A 20,334-nucleotide genomic window follows, 5' to 3' on the forward strand; every position below is an offset into this window, starting at 1 on the left:
CAAGCCCCCCCCAAGCCCCTCCCCCCCGCTCCCACCACGCTCTCGAACGCGCCCGAGCAGCGCCAGGCGTCACGAAGCCCGCGTGTCCGCTGTGGGGAATACAAAAACGGGAACACGGCCGTTGTCGCCCAAGAGCTGTAGGGAATACAAACGGCAAGCGCGGGTGGGGCCTATTCGCTGTAGGGAATACAAACGGCAAGCGCGGGGTGGGGCCTATTCGCTGTAGGGAATACAAACGGCAAGCGCGGTGTGGGGCCTATTCGCTGTAGGGAATACAATCGGCAAGCGCGGGGCGGGGCCTATTCGCTGTAGGGAATTCAACCCCGCGTGTCACCACCCCCCCCTCACGCCGCCTTTGGTGGAGTCGCGATGCGACTCGAGGACCCCGCGACTCCCCCCCGCATGAGTAGCGGCAGCAGCCACGGTAAGGCCACGGTAAGGCTACGGGTAAACTCACTGCTGCTGCTGTTGTTGCTGTTGTTGTTTAGCGAGGGCAGTGCCGGAATTGGCCTCTGCGTGTTGACCGAGCAAGTGGCAGCCGTGATGCGACTCGTGGCGCTGCCTCTGGCGGCGGCCTTGCCGGTGGTGACAGTCCTTGCCGAGCCGGGGGCCAGACGGAGACCCCCTGGAGAAGGTGGAGACCTCTTAGCTGCGGTGCCACGAGTGACCGCCTCCTGCCACCCCCTCCCTTGTGTCCCGTCAGTGGCTCTCATCCCGTACATCCACCGCCGCCACCAGCCGGTGAGCTCCGCACCCCGACAACCATGGCCATGGCCTCCAGGATCATTCGCAAGCTCCGGGGCGGCAGCAAGAAGAGCCGTGGCCGGGGAGGGTCCCCCGGCCCGGAGTCGCGGCCGGGGGACGTCGCCCCGGGCCTGGAGGAGGAGGACGAGGAGGAGGAGGAGGCGTGCCGCGTGGCCGCGCGCCTCGGGGGCACCCTGAGCTTCGACTCGCCCGAGACGCCGCGAGATCCGTCGAGCGGCGACTCGGACGAGTCCGGGAGAGCGACGCCGGAGCACGCCGAGTGCGGGGGGCTCCCGGCGGAGGTGGAGCTCGCGGCGGGGGGAGGAGGAGGACGAGGAGGAGATGGACGAGGTGGAGATGGAGGAGGTGGAGATGGAGGAGGAGGCGAGCAGGCGGCGGGTACGCGCGCGGTTTGAGCGCAGCTCCTGTTGCGCCCACGACACCAACTAGCCGACTTTAGCGCACGGGCACTCGGCTTCCTGCGAAGCGCGTCTCATCGGCAGCATTGGGTCAACGCAAGCGAGAGCCGTGCGTGGGCTGGTGTGGACATTCAGTGTCTCGCTAGCAGGGCACAGGCTGCCTTGAACCAACGCTGTTGAACTTACACGGCTGCCAGCCCGTACGGTTTACCCCGTATTCGTGTACAGGGAAATAGAGTTTTCAGGTCCATGCGGCGTAGAGCCGTTTCAATGCGGACAATTTTTGTTTGTCTTTTTGTTTGTCTTTCTCCCTTGCGATGGGACTTTGTAGGATGAACAAGGGGCACGGGGTGACCAGTAAGGTCTGAATTGGTCTGTAATAAGGTAGGCACTGGTAAGGGGTTGACAGGTATGAACTAAGAGGTTTATAGATATGGTTTCTTGAGAATCGTCAAATACCCCATGAGTCTCCTGTCCCAGGAGAATCTCCTGACCCGCGCTATACAGCAGCAGATTGGCTCACCACGTAAAGGTTGCAAATTCAATTTGGGATTGGGAGTTTACTCAGCCCGCCATCCGTCCGTCCTCCGTCTATAAAAGAAGTACAAATTGGGAGAAGTCAACACTTGTTGTCCTATGGATAGACTTACCCTCGTCATAGGAATGTGGAATTTCTACCACTCATTCAGAGCCGTAAACATGAGATTGAGCGCTGCGCGAATGCTCATTTGAGCAGGAAATCAATTTTAAATGTGAACATTGCCCTGGGCATTGGAGTAGTACTTTTTGCCGACAGACATGCAAATGTGCGTCACGGACAGGAGACGGAGCAGATGACTCGACACGGCTCACCAGTGCCCTGCAGGCCTCGTTCCGGTGCAAGCGCGACCAGCAGCGGCGGCAGCAGCAGCGCGGTGACTCGCTCACCTTCGAGGTGGTGGCAGCGAACGTGGTGCAGGAGTCCGGCTCCAAATACGTGGTGCGCAATTATACGTGTCGTCCAAGCGGACACCCTCATTTGCACCAGTCACTCGCTCGCCAGCGTTCAGTAGCTTCCTTATCACTTCGATAATGTAACTACCCATGGTTATACTGTTCCCGTCAACTTCACACATCGAATCCTCCACCCGTGTTGAGAACTCGGTCTACGAGACTATTTTGTCCTGTCGGGACAGTGTTCAACCACCACACTGCAGATCGCCAAACTTCTCTCTCTGCTTGTTCCCCCACAGTGCTCCACTTTGGATACCCTCCCAGCGTCTCCTTTTCCAAAGCTCTTATATAACAACATCTCTCAATTCAAGACGCGTATTAACAACCTAATTATTTCAACTTTGGTAGGACTGTTTGTTGCTGGGTGCTTAATATGTTGGGCCTTTGGGCCTGTTTTCAGCCAACTGCATTTTAGCAATGAATCACAAAGGCCTTTCCCAAAACATGGCACGTTGGGCCAACGGTTCCAAACACCTGCCATTGACCCAATTTAGCTTTTTTATTGGTAGACACCAGAATCCGAGCCGCAGTGGAGAATATGATTACAAGGCAGCATATTGCACCCAAGGCAATTTTCCGCGGTGTTATTGGTTGGCACGCCTTGAACTCTGTCAAGTGCAAGTGAGGTAGGAATTGGGGGCTTCCCCCCAGATATGACAACAGCAGGATTCCAACTTTGGCCGAATGTATGCTTTGTATAGCAGAAGTAATAATTGTGCTGTGCAATGTAATAATTGTTTGGCGTTAAACAAGCTATGGCACGGAAAAGAAAACCAAGCTTCTTCGATGCCTCCTTATGCAGATTAGAAATTTAGTAATACCCCAGTGTACGTGGGGGATGTGTTCCTGAAAGTTGCAACGAATATTAAAACGACATAAGTCAAAGCAATTTGTCTCTAAAAATGGGTTTCCTGCAGAAGTGTGCAGATGTACAACACGATTCAAGCTTTATTCGGTCCCAGTATTATTAAGCCATTCAAGATTAAACCACTCGGTAAATATTTTCTGTAGAAGTGACTGCTGTTGTTGATCACCAATACCGGTGCGTGTATGTGCGCGTGCAACTGTGGGAGCGGTAGAGTAGCGGTTAGCGCGCTGCGCAACAAACCCGGCGACCCGAGTTCAATTCCCGCTCACCGCCAACACCAGTGGCGATTATCTGAACCGGTCCTGGGCCTCCCCTAGGTCGACTCAGCCTCAAATGAGTACCTGGTGTGGTGTGTAAACATCACAACTGGGGAGACGAAGGCGGCCAGGCGTGGTGTTGGCCACCCACGCCCTCGTGTGCCATGCCGGCCTTCATAGGTGCTTACTAACAGCACTTGCCTCAACAGTCTGTTTAGGCTATATGGGGGATCTTTGTCTTTGTTTGCAGCTGTACACTGTGCTCGTAGTAGCGAATGGCTGTCTCGATGACAAGAAGGCGTCCATCAACCGTCGGTACTCAGATTTCTCCCACCTGCACAAGGCCCTCCTCCGCTCTGCCCCTGCAAATGGCGACAAATCGGACGACAACGATGACAACAACACGCGCTACCGCCGCCAGTGCGCCAGACAACTCTCTTCGGTCTCGTTTCCCTCCAAGAAAATCGCCGGGAACTTCACGGCCGTGACGATAGCTCGGCGAAGTCGGGCATTCGAGCAATACCTGTCACACATCACGCAGATACCCTCCGTACGTGGCACCCCCAGCCTCTGGGCTTTCTTCTGCCTGCCGGATTTAAAAGCTGGACACAGTGCAATCCGCGGAGGGGATTACGATGGAGCCCTGCAGAGCCTCACCAATGCCTTGCATCTGCAGGTACTTTTTTTTTATGTTTAACACTCATTTTGGGTACATATGTTTCACAGACAAGAGTCTGCAGTAAGGGGTGGTGATGCTGGTATATGTGATCGCAATTAAATAATATACGGGTAATTTTTTAAATTCGGCATATTTGTACCATAATTCCGGTACACTGTGAAGCACACAGCGTGTAGTATTTTTTTGTGTTTAGTTATTGTGTCCTTGTTTTTTTTCCCTGCACCTCCGATGAGCACGGTTGGCTATGTGCGGTGCGAAATTTACCATAAAATACTACGCAAAGAAGTATTAACCACGGTGTCCTGCAACAAGATCAACCAACATGGAACTGCTGGGTCATGTCATCGCCCCGTGAGCCATTTGTAAAATAGTGTACATTTTGGAACGTACATTAAGAGGCATGAAACCTTACAATGCGATACTTTGTGACATTTTATTCTTTCCTGTGCAGGAAAAGATCATTCCTCCTTCATCACACAAGTGGGAGCTTCCTCCCACGCTGTCTGCACTGGCGGCGTGCTGTCAAGCACTGGGCAGACGAAACGAAGCGCAGGGACACTGCCAGCGAGCCCTCCAGGTCATGGGCTCCGCTGACGATGAGGACGATGACGACGAAGATGCCAACACGGCCGCCGAAGATCGGGGTGGCCCCGGCGTCGAGGGCTCGGGTGGAGTCGCATCGAGGAAGGCGAACGGCGGGCAGTGGGGCGACCTTCTTGTTGCTCTGCTAAGTGCAAACGTGCACCTGTCCTGGCAGTTGGGCTTGGACAAGAGGGAGAGCGAAGCGAGGCTGCAGCGACTGCAGGGGCGCCGAGGTGCGGGGTGCCGCAGCCCACTGTCTCTCAAAGAGTGGGTCATCCAACAACATCTCCAGTGAAAAGCCAACGTCGTCGTCGTTATAATGGCTGTGCAGAGAACCGTGGACACCCTGAGCAGCTGCGTCCATTCTCTGCAGGTTACAAAGATGTCGTAGATTTGTGCAAAAGGTGACCGAAACATTTATAGAGGGGTTGTTAAAGTAATGTTTGTTTTGCCGGTGGTAACCGCATGAAACTTAACCCAGTATTAACATCGGTTATCGGTGTGCTGCACATAGACAGTGTCTCTAGCAAAACAAAAACATGTAACATGTTTACCTCTTTAACTGAGAAAGGGAGCTGCCATGGTATAATGGTGAGTGGCACACCGGACTTGCAATCCATAGGTCACCGTTTTGATTCCATATCGTGGCGCAGCAGTTGAAATAATTGGGAAAGTTGATTAATTCCCTCACTCCAATGCCTGTCCCCCACTTGCTGTACTGTTTGTATGTTTGTGCATTTGAATCGGTGCGCATTCATGACTAAAATTCCACTGAAATTGTATGGCCGTCCCCGACTTTCAGAACCGGTAATTTTAACAAAGGTTTGCGGGTTATCGTTTGTGACAACCCTAGTTTATGAAGGGACACCACGCTCTGGCCTGGAATGAGATATGTTACCATAGTTGCCTACTTGAGTGGCTTGGCCATTTATAGTACAGCCAAAGGATGAAACGAACACGTGTCATCCCTCGGCTGCCGCTCCATTCAACACCATCGGCCATCATCCCTTCTAGCCGTGATGCGTCCTGTCCACATCCATTTGTTTCCTTAAATGTTTGGACGTCATTGACATGTGTATGTTCTCAACCCTATGTGTCTCTGAATGTAATTCTAATCAGTGGAAAACATCTCTCTCTGTTGATTTCCTCTCTCAGGAACTCAAATAAGCGCTACTATTGTGTTTGCAGCACTGCTACATGTAGGAGTGTAATACAAAAGTTGACATCCTCAGTCCGTGTAAGTGAAATGTACCAATACGAGCAAAACAAAATCTGTCAGTGGTTTAATGATGCTGATCAATTGGTGATGAAGTATAAATAACATGCAAAGGGAGGTCTATAGTATTAGTTTGCACTTTTGTAAATGGATCAAATCTTAAACCACACGTTAACAGACTTGCTTTGAATTTCGTAAAAATGCTGATTTGGAGATTTTGTGCTGATGTCATTGTATACATGAAAACGTCTAGTACATCACTAGATAGTGCAATTCATACCTATAATGCATATCTTATCCTGTCGTATCCGTTATATCAATGATTAATTTTAGTTGTACATGCTGAACTTCTTTTGCACCATACATAGCCAATCGTGACATACAAATTCCACCTCAAAACGCTGTAGGAATTTGTAACGTGATTTATTTTTGCGCGTGGTGAACCACGAAGGGGGGCGGCAGCCAGGAACCGGCAGTCGCAATATCCGAAGCGCTTGTCCTATCTTGGGACGTTGGACCAACTTCATTCATGAGTGTTTATCAATTGACATTATTGTCTTACCCAGGACGTGATTGAAAATGACTCTTCTTGGTCTGTTGAGTTCTAAAATTGATACGATAAAAAGGCTTGCTTGGCGAACATACCAATGGAGGAATTTACATGACGGTTCACAAACAAGTTTTAGGCCAAATCAAGCAGCCGGATAATTCCAAGGAAAAACTGACACGGCTAACTGACAACTGGTACACTTGTAGTTTGTCATCCACGTGCTGCACCTCCTGTGGCCGTGAAAAGGGAAGACGGTATTATATTAATTTTGATCTGCTTAAAGCTGGAAACTTGTGCACCTCGTGTCAGTATTTGGAGCTGGTTTACTGAGAAGAGATGATCGCACTTGAAACCAGGAACAGCATTATGCGAGAGCTCTTGCACATTTTTACGAGTAAACGGTTTGATTGCCTTAACACTCAACGGTGCCTTTTACTAACATGAAGAGGTTGATTTTTGTGTGTTTATCAAACAAGAATTAGCAATAAAATGCAATACAACACGGAAATAATGCTGCCATCATCTCTGCACTGTTTGTGCAAGTCGTGACATTAAGCGTCAAGAGTGAAGTGCCTGTTGGAACGAGCAGTTGAAGGTTTTTTTTATGCTGATATTTTGATCTAAATCAATCATGCTAAATATTCTCATGATCAAAATAAAATATATATTAAAACATGAGTACTGTGACTTTAAGTTTTACTTGTTGAAGAATGTGCAAGACGGGTGCAGGTAAAGTGCATCAAAACAGGCAGCACGAAAGATTGCCTTTAAATATCTGCCAGCCACCAACTCTGGTTCAAGCAAACCGAACTGGGCGAGGAGACACTGAATCTCGAATGCGGATCAATCGCCTGCTTTGTGTTGAACCACTGCTGCCACTGAGACACACTCCAAGTAGCTGATTGGATGTGTAACAAATACCTCCTCTACGAGTTAGGTAGAGTGTCAGGACATGTGAACGAGGCGGATTGCTTATTTATTGTGTTACATTCCCCACTGATGTTAATCAGTTGTGTTGCACAGTAACATTTGTGGAGTTTGAGCAGTAGTCTTACATTGCATCCTGCTCCGAACAACTTGAAAGCAGCTTGCTCCCAGAGTGCTTCGAGTACATATTAACATCTCGCCACCGTGGTATTCGCGTGGGCGAGATGTTCACTGCCTCGCCAGGTATACAGGAGGTTGTGAGGTCAATCTCGACACAGACGCCGATATATTTGGAGCTTGCGTGTCTCTCCCCGTCGTTACGCGGATTTTTCTCCGGGTCCTCTGGTGTGTACCTCCACATTTGGAATAATGTGTTTCGAGTATTTGGCTGCGATACATTTCCACGTAAGCCACTTTGTTGAGCTATCATTTGCGACCAGGCCGCTTCTAAAAAAAGCTATATAGCTCAGTGGGCCTTACCTGGTAAAATGAAATAGTTTAGTAAAATAGTAATAACAATTTCCTCTGTGACGTTAATACTCATTTTGGACTTACAATACATATTTTCAGGGACATATATTTTTCGTATAGCAGTCCCCGACTTACGAACGGGTTCCGTCTAACTGCTCATAAGTCGGGAACAGCAATGTGCCGTATTTAAAGGCACGTGCGGTCACCGTGTTATAAAATGTTATGGTTCAACAAGGGGAAGCATTGTTAAACTTATAAGAAATATTGTAGATCAGTCATCCACTTTCGAACCGGATTAGTTATTTAGATCTATTCGTACGTCGAAACAAAAAAGCACTATTTAAATGCCCATACGGTTAGTGTTATGAAATGTTATGGTGCAACAAAAAGGGAAGCGTTATTAAACTACACAGAGACACACACCAACGACAGCGATCTCCCTCGTGGCCTGCACAGACTGTTGGGGCAAGTGCTGTGAGCGAGCAGCGCTTATAAAGGCTGGAACGGCACACGAGGGGGTGGGTGGCCAGCACCACGCCCGGCCGCCTTTGTCTCCCCAGTGGCGATGTTTACACACTGCACCAGGTACTCTTTTGAGGCCGAGCCGACCTAGGGGAGGCCCACCGGTGTTGGCCGTGAGCAGGAATCGAACTCGGGTGATCAGGTTGGTGGAACAGCACGCGAACCATTGCACTATCGCCCCCCCCCCACACACGCGCATGCGCACACAGGAGCCCCAACTCGGCGATGCGACCCAGAAAGGGCATCAGAGATGAGTTGAGGCAGAGAACTGGGTGAGAGGATAGATGGCAAGAGGTAGAACATGGATAAGTAGTAGTGAGATTGAATGATGAGGAAGTGACACTGGCTAATGAGTAGAGCATCATAGAGGATATTTAGACAAACCCTTAAACCATTACATTCCTATAGACCTGCACAGAAACCCATAGACCATACAGTACCAACACATTCCTGCGGAGGGAGCTGGTAGGAACGTTGGGTTGCTTGGTCAATGGCCAGGGTCAACGGCGGTGTGGTGTATTCTGCAAATATGGCCGACTGTGAGGGCGGGCACCAGCCGGCATGAGTAGGTTAAACGTTGAGTTTTATAAGGGCACCACGGGGTGACCAGCCCCTCCCCACCCAGCCCTGTCCACCCAGCCCCACCCCTCCCATTTTTGGATGCACGACGGACGGACACAATAATCCCCTGTGGGCTGGTGTATCCAGGAGGTTCCTACCAGTATAAACTTACAGACTCTCTTGTCCTCAAATTCGAAGGTGACGGAACGTGCCGTGCTCTGCACTGCTGATTTAAGGCCTCGCCAAGCAATTATTATTTTTCACCCACAGCCAATGATCTCTTCTCGCCATGGAGAGTCCTGCCCATGGGCGGGGTTTGGGGGGGTACGGGGGGGGGAATGCCCCCCCCCTAAACTGGGCACCTTTAATAAATTGTTTTCAGTAGTTTACAATTAAGATAAAACAATACATTAATCATATTCCTAATGTAAGGGACAAAGCGAACCCCCCCCAAACTGGACACGTTATTATAAAAGTATTTATACATTTGTAATGAGCGACTTCCACGACACGTCGTGTAGAGGGTGCTCTTCTTTATTCCACGTACGGCACGGCCAAGGCCAACGTGATCGGCTTCCTCTCCAGGTACACACTTAGGTGTGACGTTCTACAGACTACACACACGGCCGGTCACACGGCGGCTTCCGCCCGTCCGCTCCCGGTCTCGCCGCTGGCTGACGGCGTGCCGGGGAGGGCGGTGGAGCTTCGCCGGAGATCCGCCACGTGGCCGAACGACAGAGAGAGACGACGGCAAACAGCGACGCAGTCCGGACCCAATGATCCCCACACCGACCCCGAGTCCTCCTCCGCTTATATTCTCCCAGGCGCGCCTAGGCCACGCCCTAGGCCACGCCTCCGGCCACGCCCTCTCGTGGAACTTTCCAGCCGGTTCTGGGAGTTTCTCGGCCGGACCCACTTTTGGTCCAGATACTTTCCCCTTTGGGGACCCGTGCTACCCCTTACCAACCAGTAGATGTCACCATCTCATTACACATTGATTTCCAGGTGTTTACAATTAAGATTTAAAATGTATTGTATGCACCCGTGATTCCTACTGTGAGGGACAAAACGAACTCCTGCCTCCCCCCCCCCAAATGTAGAAGTCGAACTCCACCTGTGGTGCTTCCTGCCCTTAGCCTACTCTTCCTCACAGCGTGGGTGACGGCACCAACAGGTGTAGGGGCCTTCCAATCCACGCGTTTCTCCCTCCCCTGTCTCTCAATTTCATTTCAAGTATGCATCTTTCCACGCTTCTGTGTACTTTAAACATTTTTTTGGTTTGTATTCTTCATGGATGACCCGTGTTGTTTCTGAAGCGTACAGACCGGAGCGGGGTAGTGATCCAACGATGAACGACATTGTTATTATTGAGGCAAATCAGGAATGTTTCTTTTCACGATCAACTTCAGTAAAAAAAACACTCCGACGTGCTCTTGTCCACCCTCCTTATTACATCATTTCCACCCTGGTCACATTCTGACCCGGGCACGAGCATTATCCCGTGTTTTCTAGTTCGGTCTCTGTAATTCTGCCATAACGGCTTCGTGATTAGTTTTGCGAGACTTACATTTCTAAAATAAATAGAAAAACCTGTTACCCATTCGTGTGATTCGCAGTAATAGTGCACATTATCCACCAACAACGAGGACGTCACGGCACTCTCCATACGACACACATGGCAAACGACGGGCCGCTGTGCAAGTGCGCTAAAGCACGGAGCATCCAGCAAACAAACCAAGCACTCCCAAGTGTATACTTTTATTATTTTACACAAGTTAATACAAAAAAAGAAATAGACAAATATGGCAGGCGATTCTTGTGATTATTGTACATTGTAAATCAACAGCGCAAAGACTTATTTCCAGGCAAGTGAAAGGGCCAGGCTTCTCATTAAAAGCGTTGTTCGCTTCAGTCTGCGTGTTTTCCTTTGTTATAGCAAAAACATGTGCATTTGTCTCTACCATCAACCATGGGGCGAATCGCCACCCAGGGTGATTGATCAATGGGTTTTGGCCATCGCTCTCACGATAACGTGGCCTGGCCCAAAAGTGTCTGACCCCCCTGCTCAAGTGGACAAAGTAGCGGCACCCACAACTCCCCCTACCGCGTCTCGATGTACAAATGACACAAAGATCAGGCGTGATACACCCACCGACTCGGGTCAACCTTGAATCCACAAGCGTCGGTTAACTCTGAAAAATAAAAATGGTTAAGAATACGACTGTCATTGTCACGAGTGGCATTAGTGGCGGTAACACCCAACAATAATATTGCCTCTGGACACATTTCTCCAAGTCAGCCTCGGTCGACTATCAAAGTTGTGCGGTTTGCCGTGATGAAGTTCAACACGATTCCGGTACGAGATCTCGGAACAAATCAGCTCCTGCCACCCGGACACAGATGCCAATTCGTGGTCTGTCCGGATGAAACCAGGGCGCGTCTGACAACTCTTAACCGATAACATCAAACACGTTTGAGTGCACAATCACTCCCTCTAAGACGACCACGCATGCGTCACCATCTATACGCAGTGCAGGATTATCCTAGTAGCACAAGTAGTTACATATGTAGTAGCTACGGGCCCCGCACTTTCAAGGGGCCCGTGCTAAATGCTTTCAAGCTATCAATTCCGCTTCAGTGATTCTGCACTTGCTCTATTACTATAGTACTATACTGCCTCCAACTTTTATGAACGACTTGGTGTTTAAGGTTAGCGATTTGTCGTATTATCTGGCTGTATAGCAAATGAAAAAATACGATTACTTTTCTATGCAAGTTGAAAATCTGTGTTTTAAGATTTTTTTTTTCATCCGGCACTGTCTACACGAAACCTACAAAATACCTCCATTCGTCTGTCAGTCACTCGCAAGGGCAATCTGCGTCGCACCGGGTTCGGCCAGGTCTCATTCTGACCACAAGAACCCCGGGGATCTTTGGTATTGAACTTGACGTGTGTACAACCTATGACCTCTCACCCTGGACCTCAGAAACGATCACCGGCGTGGCAATCGCGACGAGTGCTGTGCCGCCGTTGCACGTCGTAACGTCACGTGCGACGCAGAGTTGATGGAGGATCGTGTCACGGTGGAGCGGCGAGTCTGGTGCGTTTCATGCTCAGTGGAATCTGGTGAGTGGTGTCTGACGTCTGTGATGTTATCAGTGTCAGGTCAGCGTTTGGTGATTGTCAGGTGAGTGTAAGGTCACCCTGCCCACAGACTTCCCGTACAGATGGAACCATGAAGGCAGCCAGATTATTGGAAGCTACAGCTGCACTGGCAGCCTTCCTGTGCATCGAGATAGCTCGAAGTGCACGAAGTATCGGACGACATCTTGACAGCAGGGCACAGAGCAAAGTAAGCCACCTTGACTGCGCGACGGAGACACACTTGAGATGTTGATGCGGTAGAACTCGATCGACCAGACTGACCGTTCCATCCGATCCAAATTGCACGTCACGACAACCCACTCGCACACCCACTCACCCCCGCATTGCAAGCTATAACAAAGACAAAGATCCCCCGTATAGCCTTAACAGACTGTTGAGGCAAGTGCTGTTAGCGAGCACCTATGAAGGTCGGCATGACACACGAGGGGGTGGGTGGTCAACACCATGACCGGCCGCCTTTATCTCCCCAGCAGCTCCCCAGGCTACAACTCCACCCACCCACACACTCGCCCCACTCACCCAACTCACTCACCACACTCGCCCCACTCACCACGCTGTCGTTCACGACGCTTCTCTTTTTGCGTCTTCCCTCGTGAACTGCTCCACTTTGGAATTCCCTCCGGTTGGCACTTTTCCTAAACCATTGTAACAACTTCGCCCAATCCAAGACGCGTGTTCATTATTATCGTAAACTCTCGACGGTGCCATGTGTTGTTGTTGGTCGCTTGTCTTTGTGGACATTTGGCCTTGTGCTCGGCAACTATTCATAAACTTTGTACAAGGACTCCTCTACTTACGAACGTGTTAGGTTCCAGGGGTCTGTTCGTAAGTCGATTTGTTCTTAAGTCCGACTTTACTCCTGTCGATTCCAAACGTGTTGTTATGGCATGTACACTAAACAAGGAGAATGGCTTTAAAATTTGTATAATCTCCCGTAGATGTAGATGCCACTGGTACTTCACGTTCTACAGAAGTTTGTTCGTATCTCTGAAAGTTCGTAAGTCGAATGCTCGTAAGTAGAGGAGTCCCTGTACACGTATGTTACTGTGTCTTAGCATAGTGGTGGTGTGTAGGTGGCGGTGTGTGGAGGCCTGGCATGTGAGATGTGTACTTGGGGTGCAAGGTCGTTGTGGTGTGAGGTGTCTGGGTAGTGTAGCATGGTGTCGAGTGGTGTGTAGGCAGGGTGGGTGGGGGTGTGGTGTTGGTAGGGTGTGGTGTGAGTGGGGTGTGGTGTAAATGGGATGTGGTGTAAATGGGGTGTGGTGTGGGTGTGGTGCTGTGTGGTATCTGGGTATTGTGAGGTGGATGGGAGTAATTTGGCAGTGTTAAGAATGCTGTAATAATGTTTTGGTAATTTCCCATAAAACCTATGAGACCAGGTATAATTAAATCCATATTCCAAGCAATCACCTACAGAGTTAGTACCGGAAATAAAAATACGAATGAAATCATATTTTACATCATCCCACACCTTATTTGAACCCTTGTAAAATGTCAATGATAAAAGTATGGGCCCTCTTGGTCAAATTAGTCATTAAGATTTATTTGCATGAATAATAATTCTAATTGGCAATATCATTATTTACAAACTGCTTACTGTTGAGTAGTTAGACTGCTCATCTCATTTACACTACAGACTTGTGCAGTAGTACAATGCACACGAACGTAAGCGCAAGACATTCAAATCGGGTCACCGCCTTTTCCCACGGTTGAACAAACCCAGCGATATTTCTCAATGAGCCTAAGGCCGATTATCAAAAACTGTGCCATACACATTGTAATAAAGTTCAATACAACTCTAGTACCAGCCAGACCTCGGTACAAATCATTTACCGGCGCGCAAACACAGACACCCGATTCCCGGACTGTTTGAGTAAAACCCGGACACAGGTGGCGACCCTGCACTGAATCCCCGAGCGAGACACAAAACAGCAAGGAACATGAACTGCAACATAAAAATCAACCACAGAACGAGCAAACGATGTCAACGACGACCAAACCCTGCAATTTGATTGGTGCCTTCCCCAAGAAATGCTCCACAGCATGCAGGCATCTCTCCACTTGGGCATCCCTGTGCTTTTCCCGCGTAAACGCAGACACGTGCCTCCGGCCTTGCGTTGTAGTGCCGGCAATGAGACTGCCGTGTGTCTGTCACCGGCGGTGGGAACGTGAGTGCAGAGGCGCTGGTGTGAATCCGACCCATTGCTGCTGCCCATTGATCACTGCCGTTTCTCCTGTGCGGAAACATCGCGGCGCGGGAATAGGAAACGGTTCCGAAAAGTGTCAGAACACGCGTGTTTGGTGCTCCGGAAGCGCCGGTATGGCATACCGGCGTATACCGGCACATTTCCACCACCGTTTGTCACGTATAAAAGGCGGAGTCTGAAATAGACAAGAGATTAAACGACTGCAGAGTAACAGCAGACTGGGCTTGGCACAGAATCCAGAGGATACAAATGGTCCAGTGACCTTAAACCACCTCGGGGCCACCGATCAGCGGGCCCTGACGTGAGCACGGCGGAGTCCCTTGTCCCACATCCATGGCGTCCTCTCTCGAGCGACGATCAGCCCTCGTCCGTCGAGTCGCTGGACTTGTCGCGGTGCGTGGGGCCCCCCGCCCCGGTGCCCATCATCGCCCCGTGCGGCGTGCCGCCCCCCGATCCGTCCTGGCTCGCCTTCCGCCGTTGTACCACCTTCTTCCTGGCGCGGGAGGCCGCTGCCAGCTCGTCGCCATCGCCGCCCGCCGCCTCGGAGTGGCCGCGGTGCGCGCCGCCGCCGCTCAAAGCAAGTTCGGCGCCAGGGCCCGGCGCTCCCCGCTTCTCGTTCGTGCCTGCAGCGCACGCACGCGCACAGATGTCATTATTATTTTTCCGCCTGTGTACCCAGCAAAACCTCAACGAGTCTCAAGACCTTTTTCAGGAGGCTCCTGCTGAGTATATTGCAGTTGAGGGCCGACGAGCGCGTTGCGTTTCCCAGCCGAGTGATTTGCGAGTAATTTCTTTTTGGGGAATTTGACAAAAAGACTTAAGACCGTGGCACCGGTCCAACCGTGGGCCTTACCCGGCAGGGGAGCAAGCTGCTCGTGGGCTGGGTTGGTGAGGTTGTTGTTACGTTGGGACATCTGCTCGAGCTCGTTGTCGGTGTCCGTCCTCAGGTCGTCACCGGAGAGCTCACCTGCTCGGCACACAATGCGATGGACCAAGAAGTCAAGTGGCGATGCCGTTGCACCTGGCCTGCAATGTGCTTCTGGTGAATGCGCATATTTGCATGCAAATATATTTGTATCAGCGAGGTTGCGCATGGTTGCATGTGATTGTGTGTGGGTTGCATGTGATTGCGTGTGGGTTGCATGTGGTTGCGTGTGGGTTGCATGTGGTTGCGTGTGGGTTGCATGTGGTTGCGTGTGGGTTGCATGTGGTTGCATGTGGGTTGCATGTGGTTGCGTGTGGGTTGCATGTGGTTGCGTGTGGGTTGCATGTGGTTGCGTGTGGGTTGCATGTGGCTGCGTGCCCTCGGGGGTGGCAGAGCGACTGCTGTGGCCCGGAGTGGCGCTGCTCTCCGATGGAGACCGTCCCTGGCCCAGGGACACGGAGTCCCCACTCTCCTCTAGAGATGCACAGAGGCACACAGGGACACGCATGGACAGGCAGGGACACACAGAGCAAAATAACGACATACAGGGACAGACGGCGACACACCAGGACACGCAGACATTACCCCACAGACAATACTACACAGGCATTACCTCCCATACAATACCGCACAGACAATACCCCACAGACAATACCCCACAGACAATACCCCACAGACAATACCCCACAGACAATACCCCACAGACAATACCCCACAGACAATACCCCACAGACAATACCCCACAGACAATACCCCACAGACAATACCCCACAGACAATACCATGTGCAGCAGAGGAAATAAAAATGTGTAACCCATGCAGACGAACGCAGGGACATGTGCATCGATCACAGTACTGAATACGCAGGCAAAGAGCCTCCTTCCCATATCTGTCCCTGCTAATAAAAGTATTTTTAACACATCCGATCAGCAACACGACCATCTCAGGAGTGCGTTACGTCAGCAGCATTCCTTCAACGCCGGCAAAAACTACTCCGAGCTGGTCTCCACCTGCAGCGTCTCGTCAGCAGTCAGGCTCTCCCGAATCACCGCTGACGAACTGCCAGACGCAAGTCGTGGCCAATCGTTTGGAGGCATCATTCCGCAAGCTCGGCAAAGCCTCACCCGAGGTCCAGCTGGGCTTGGGCCGTGGCGAGAAGGCCGGCTTGCCGAGGGGCGACGGCTTGCTTGGCGGCGTGGGCGACAGGGGCCCGCGGGGGCTGGTGGGCCCCACGGGACACGACGGCGTGACCTTGGCGGCGGCGGCGGCGGCGGCGGCGGCGTCGCGCGGGACGGCCACGCCGAGCCCCAGGCCCTCGGCCTCCGCTGACTTCTGGTTCTAGAAGGGACGAGAGGGCGGAGGAGGTGAGGGCGGAGGAGGTGAGGGCGGAGGAGGTGAGGGCGGAGGAGGTGAGGGCGGAGGAGGGGAGGGCGGAGGAGGGGAGGGCGGAGGAGGGGAGGGCGGAGGAGGGGAGGGCGGAGGAGGGGAGGGCGGAGGAGGGGAGGGCGGAGGAGGGGAGGGCGGAGGAGGGGAGGGCGGAAGAGGGGAGGGCGGAGGAGGGGAGGGCGGAGGAGGGGAGGGCGGAGGAGGGGAGGGCGTTCTCGAACGACGGGGACCGAGGACGCCGCGACCGCGACGGCCAACGAGGCGCAGGCAGCCGTGCCGCCAGCGACGGCGCGGTCGCGCGCCGAGCGGTGGAGCGAGCTCGCCGCTCGTTGCAGAGGTTCGCAGGTTGGATCCGGTTTGCATCCCGCAGGCCACCCCGGGCGCATTTAACTGTGAAATACTGCGTGGCGTCCGCATACCTGCCAACCCATACGGTTTACCCCGTATTCTTGTACAGGGAAATTGAGTTGACAGGTCCACACGGCGTACAGCCGTTTCGATACGAGCAAAAGAATGTGTCTATTTGTTTGTGTTTTCTTCCTTGTGATGGGACGTTGTAGGATGAACGTTGAGGTTTATAAGGGGCACGGGGTGACCAATAAGGTCTGAATTGGTCTGTAATACGGTAGGGCACTGATTAGGGGTTGACAGGTATGCGTCCGCTTCACGGTTGACTTTAAACATCGCATAATGCCAATCGTAGAAGTGTACGCCATTGTGTTCCAGGACAGTGGTCCAAATTTGCTGAATTTGAACGTGTACTGGATTGGAATAACGTTACCTTCCTTCTTTCACATTTCAAGGAGGCTCCTACCATAGCGGGACATTTAAGCATCGACAATCATCTCCTCAATGGGCAGCTGCAGAAGGACTGAGAGCTTGAGGGCACAGGCCCGAGTCAAAGTGATTGCCTTCGCAAATCACTTCTGCCTACGGCCCTGGTGGAAATTTCACATTCCTGCGGCTGTAGCAAGTTTTTGATCGTCCTCAAAAAGCGGTGCTCATTTTATCCACATCGGAGGAGATTGTGGGCCGATTCGACACCCAACCAAAAATGTGACCTCGTGACCTTCCGACCGCAAGCCGCCCGCCCGCCGAGCCATGAGGACGGGGGTCGCGACCCCACCTCACCCGCTGCTGGATGATGGCGCGTCTCTCCTGCTTGGCCTTCATCTCGGCCAGGAGGCTGCCCCCCATCACCGGGTAGCCTGGCGGGACACGTCGCGCTCCCGGGGGGCTTGGCTTGCTCGGCTCCGCCACCGCGGCGCCTTTGCCAGGCTCGATGGCCACTCCCCCGGCCCTGGCAGGCTCCGCGCTTCTCACGGCGTCCTCGGCGAACGGGTGCGGCGACCTGGGGAGGCAGGACGTGGAGGAATATCGACGCAGCCGACCGTGCTCTGCGGAGGGCTGTCCCCGTGTGCGAGAAGCGGAGCTGCAAATCTTAAGCGCGGCGCTACGGGGTCGGGACTGCGCCTCCTTTCGAGCGTTCGCCCAACGCGCCGCTCGCTGCCGCGATCGGTGCGTACAACCGCAGCACCGCGCGGGGGAGAGTTTTACGGGAGGAAATGCTCAATGCGCAGGAGCAGCCCAGAAAACCACACTTGGGCTTACACGAAGCTTTCTCTCGCTCCCAACAATTCACAGCTCCTCCACAAAGAACAGGATTTGGCCGAAGCTGGAAACCTGTTGCTGTATCTGGGGTGGAGTGACCCGGTTTGTACCACACTGCATGTGACAGGATTCAGCGTAAAGCAGCACTCACCTATTAAGCTCCAGCCACTCGTGGTCAGTCGCCTCCACATCGCTCTTCTATTGCTACTACCATGGTCACTGTTCCCGTTAACTTTACTTGTTAATTCCTCCACCCATGTTGAGGACTCGGTCTGGTAAATCACCGTTTCATCTTATTGACCCCACTGTGTTCAACCACCCCACTGCAGGTTACAACAAACACTCACCCCCACCCACTCACCCACTCACCCCCACCCACTCACTCACCCACTCACCCACTCACCCACTCACCCACTCACCCACTCACCCACTCACCCACCCACTCACCCACTCACCACACTGCAGGTCACAATGATAATTATCTTTCCACTTCCATCACACGCTCTGCTCCACTGTGGAATTCCGCGCCATCACCCTCGTCCTCCGACCCCCAGGCCCTCATAATAAAAAAATCGACTCCAGCCACGGCTGGAGTGGAGCGACAGCTGCGGAACGAAGGGGGGAGGGGGGGGGGCCTCTGCCCCCGCGCGCGGCGCCCCTCTCTCACCGCTCTTCCTCCTCGGGCTTAGCGGCGCTTGGCGGCGCTTCCATCTCCGCGGCCTTCACCTCCGTCCTCGGGGCCTCCGCTGCGGGCTCCGCGGCCGGACCCGGGGCCGCGGCGCCGGCCGTGGGCCCGGGGCTGGGGGAGGCCTTGGAGCTGCCCCGTGGCCGCATGAACCCGAAGAAGCTCCCCTTCTTAGAGTCGCGCCGCTGCCTCTCGGAGGCATCGGCGTCCGTGGACTCGGCCCTCCGCAGCGAACCCCTCCTGCGGGGCCGCACGTCACCGGGGTTCAATCGTCGCGAGCGCTCTCCTTGAGAATACGTGGGGGCCGCAATACATTCTCGGCTACTACGCCCTTAAAATGATGCACTCCTGGGATGTCTCTGCCTGATGGGATGTGTGACAAAATAATGAGTTGTTTTGTTTATGTGCGGAGGGACAGATATGGGAAGGAGGCGTTTATTGTCAGCCTATTTATTTTGTAAATGAATCATCTTGTATTGGCGCCGTTGTCACAGCACAAGGCTGTGTGACGTGTGGTGTGGTGGCTGTGTGTGATGGATGTTGGGTGGTGTGTGGTGACTGTGTGTGATGTGCTGTGTGGTGACTGTGATGTGTGGGGGCTGTGTGTGATGGGTGGTGTGTGATGGGTGGTGTGTGATGGGTGGTGTGTGATGGGTGGTGTGGTGACTGTGTGTGATGTGCGGTGTGGTGACTGTGATGTGTGGTGGCTGTGTGTGATGGGTGGTGTGTGATGGGTGGTGTGTGATGGGTGGTGTGTGGTGGCTGTGTGTGATGGGTGGTGTGTGATGGGTGGTGTGTGATGGGTGGTGTGTGGTGGCTGTGTGTGATGGGTGGTGTGTGATGGGTGGTGTGTGGTGGCTGTGTGTGATGGGTGGTGTGTGATGGGTGGTGTGTGATGGGTGGTGTGTGGTGGCTGTGTGTGATGGGTGGTGTGTGATGGGTGGTGTGTGATGGGTGGTGTGTGGTGGGTGGTGTGTGGTGGCTGTGTGATGGGTGGTGTGTGATGGGTGGTGTGTGGTGACTGTGTGTGATGGGTGGTGTGTGATGGGTGGTGTGTAGTGGCCGTGAGTAATGGTGCTGTGGGCGTTGTGCACGATGGGGGCTGTGCACCCGCTAGAGACGTAAACGCACTTGGAGGAGACTCGCGACACCTTCTTGGAGAAGAACTCATCGACTCCCTCGTCCACGCGTCCCATGATGCCGTTCTGCTCGCCCTCCTGAGACTCCGCGATGCCGCCCGTGCAGGACTGCGGCCACACACACACGCGCGTACACGCACACACACACACGCGCGTACACGCACACACACACACAACGCGCACACGCACGCACACACACACACATGCACACACACACACACATGCACACATGCGCGTGCACGACGGCTCAACGACCACGTTGAGCCGGCACAGACACAACGCGTGTTCCGCACACAGCACAACTCCGGCAAGCATTTGCTCACATAGCCGGATCCCACTGGGTCGGCGGTGGAGGGGGGGGGGGCACAGGCGGTGTTCCGTGCCGTGTCTACCGCTATCACAGAGAGGATCCAGAAATGGAGCTCGA

General features: G+C 52.9%; 2 protein-coding genes across 4 annotated transcripts in view; one reads left to right on the forward strand and one right to left on the reverse strand.

Moving 5' to 3' along the window:
- The first annotated feature begins 54 nt into the window (after positions 1–54).
- On the forward strand, positions 55–6,986 carry LOC144946766 (sorting nexin-21-like). 2 transcript variants are annotated; one of them, XM_078875928.1, is made up of 5 exons: positions 55–435; positions 704–1,143; positions 1,985–2,142; positions 3,532–3,957; positions 4,412–6,986. In XM_078875928.1, exons 2-5 carry the CDS (start codon positions 765–767, stop codon positions 4,835–4,837), a joined length of 1,389 nt encoding a protein of 462 aa, XP_078732054.1. In that variant the 5' UTR covers positions 55–435; positions 704–764; the 3' UTR covers positions 4,838–6,986. The 2 variants fall into 2 exon arrangements, with proteins under 2 accessions (XP_078732054.1, XP_078732055.1); XM_078875929.1 differs by having other exon boundaries at positions 55–424.
- Positions 6,987–10,533: 3,547 nt separating this feature from the next.
- The window catches only part of CARMIL1 (capping protein regulator and myosin 1 linker 1), a 52,803-nt gene continuing 43,002 nt past the window's right edge, over positions 10,534–20,334 (reverse strand). For both annotated transcript variants that reach the window (XM_078875933.1, XM_078875932.1), the window contains 7 exons: positions 19,900–20,015; positions 18,751–19,008; positions 17,604–17,823; positions 16,211–16,424; positions 15,466–15,561; positions 15,016–15,129; positions 10,534–14,785 (listed from right to left, as the gene is read on the reverse strand). In XM_078875933.1, coding sequence (XP_078732059.1) covers positions 14,520–14,785; positions 15,016–15,129; positions 15,466–15,561; positions 16,211–16,424; positions 17,604–17,823; positions 18,751–19,008; positions 19,900–20,015 — 1,284 coding nt within the window. In that variant the 3' untranslated portion in view covers positions 10,534–14,519. The remainder of the gene's footprint in view (positions 14,786–15,015; positions 15,130–15,465; positions 15,562–16,210; positions 16,425–17,603; positions 17,824–18,750; positions 19,009–19,899; positions 20,016–20,334) is intronic.

The sequence above is a fragment of the Lampetra fluviatilis genome, chromosome 42 (assembly GCF_964198595.1).
Source record: "Lampetra fluviatilis chromosome 42, kcLamFluv1.1, whole genome shotgun sequence".
In the NCBI taxonomy this organism is placed as follows: domain Eukaryota; kingdom Metazoa; phylum Chordata; class Hyperoartia; order Petromyzontiformes; family Petromyzontidae; genus Lampetra; species Lampetra fluviatilis.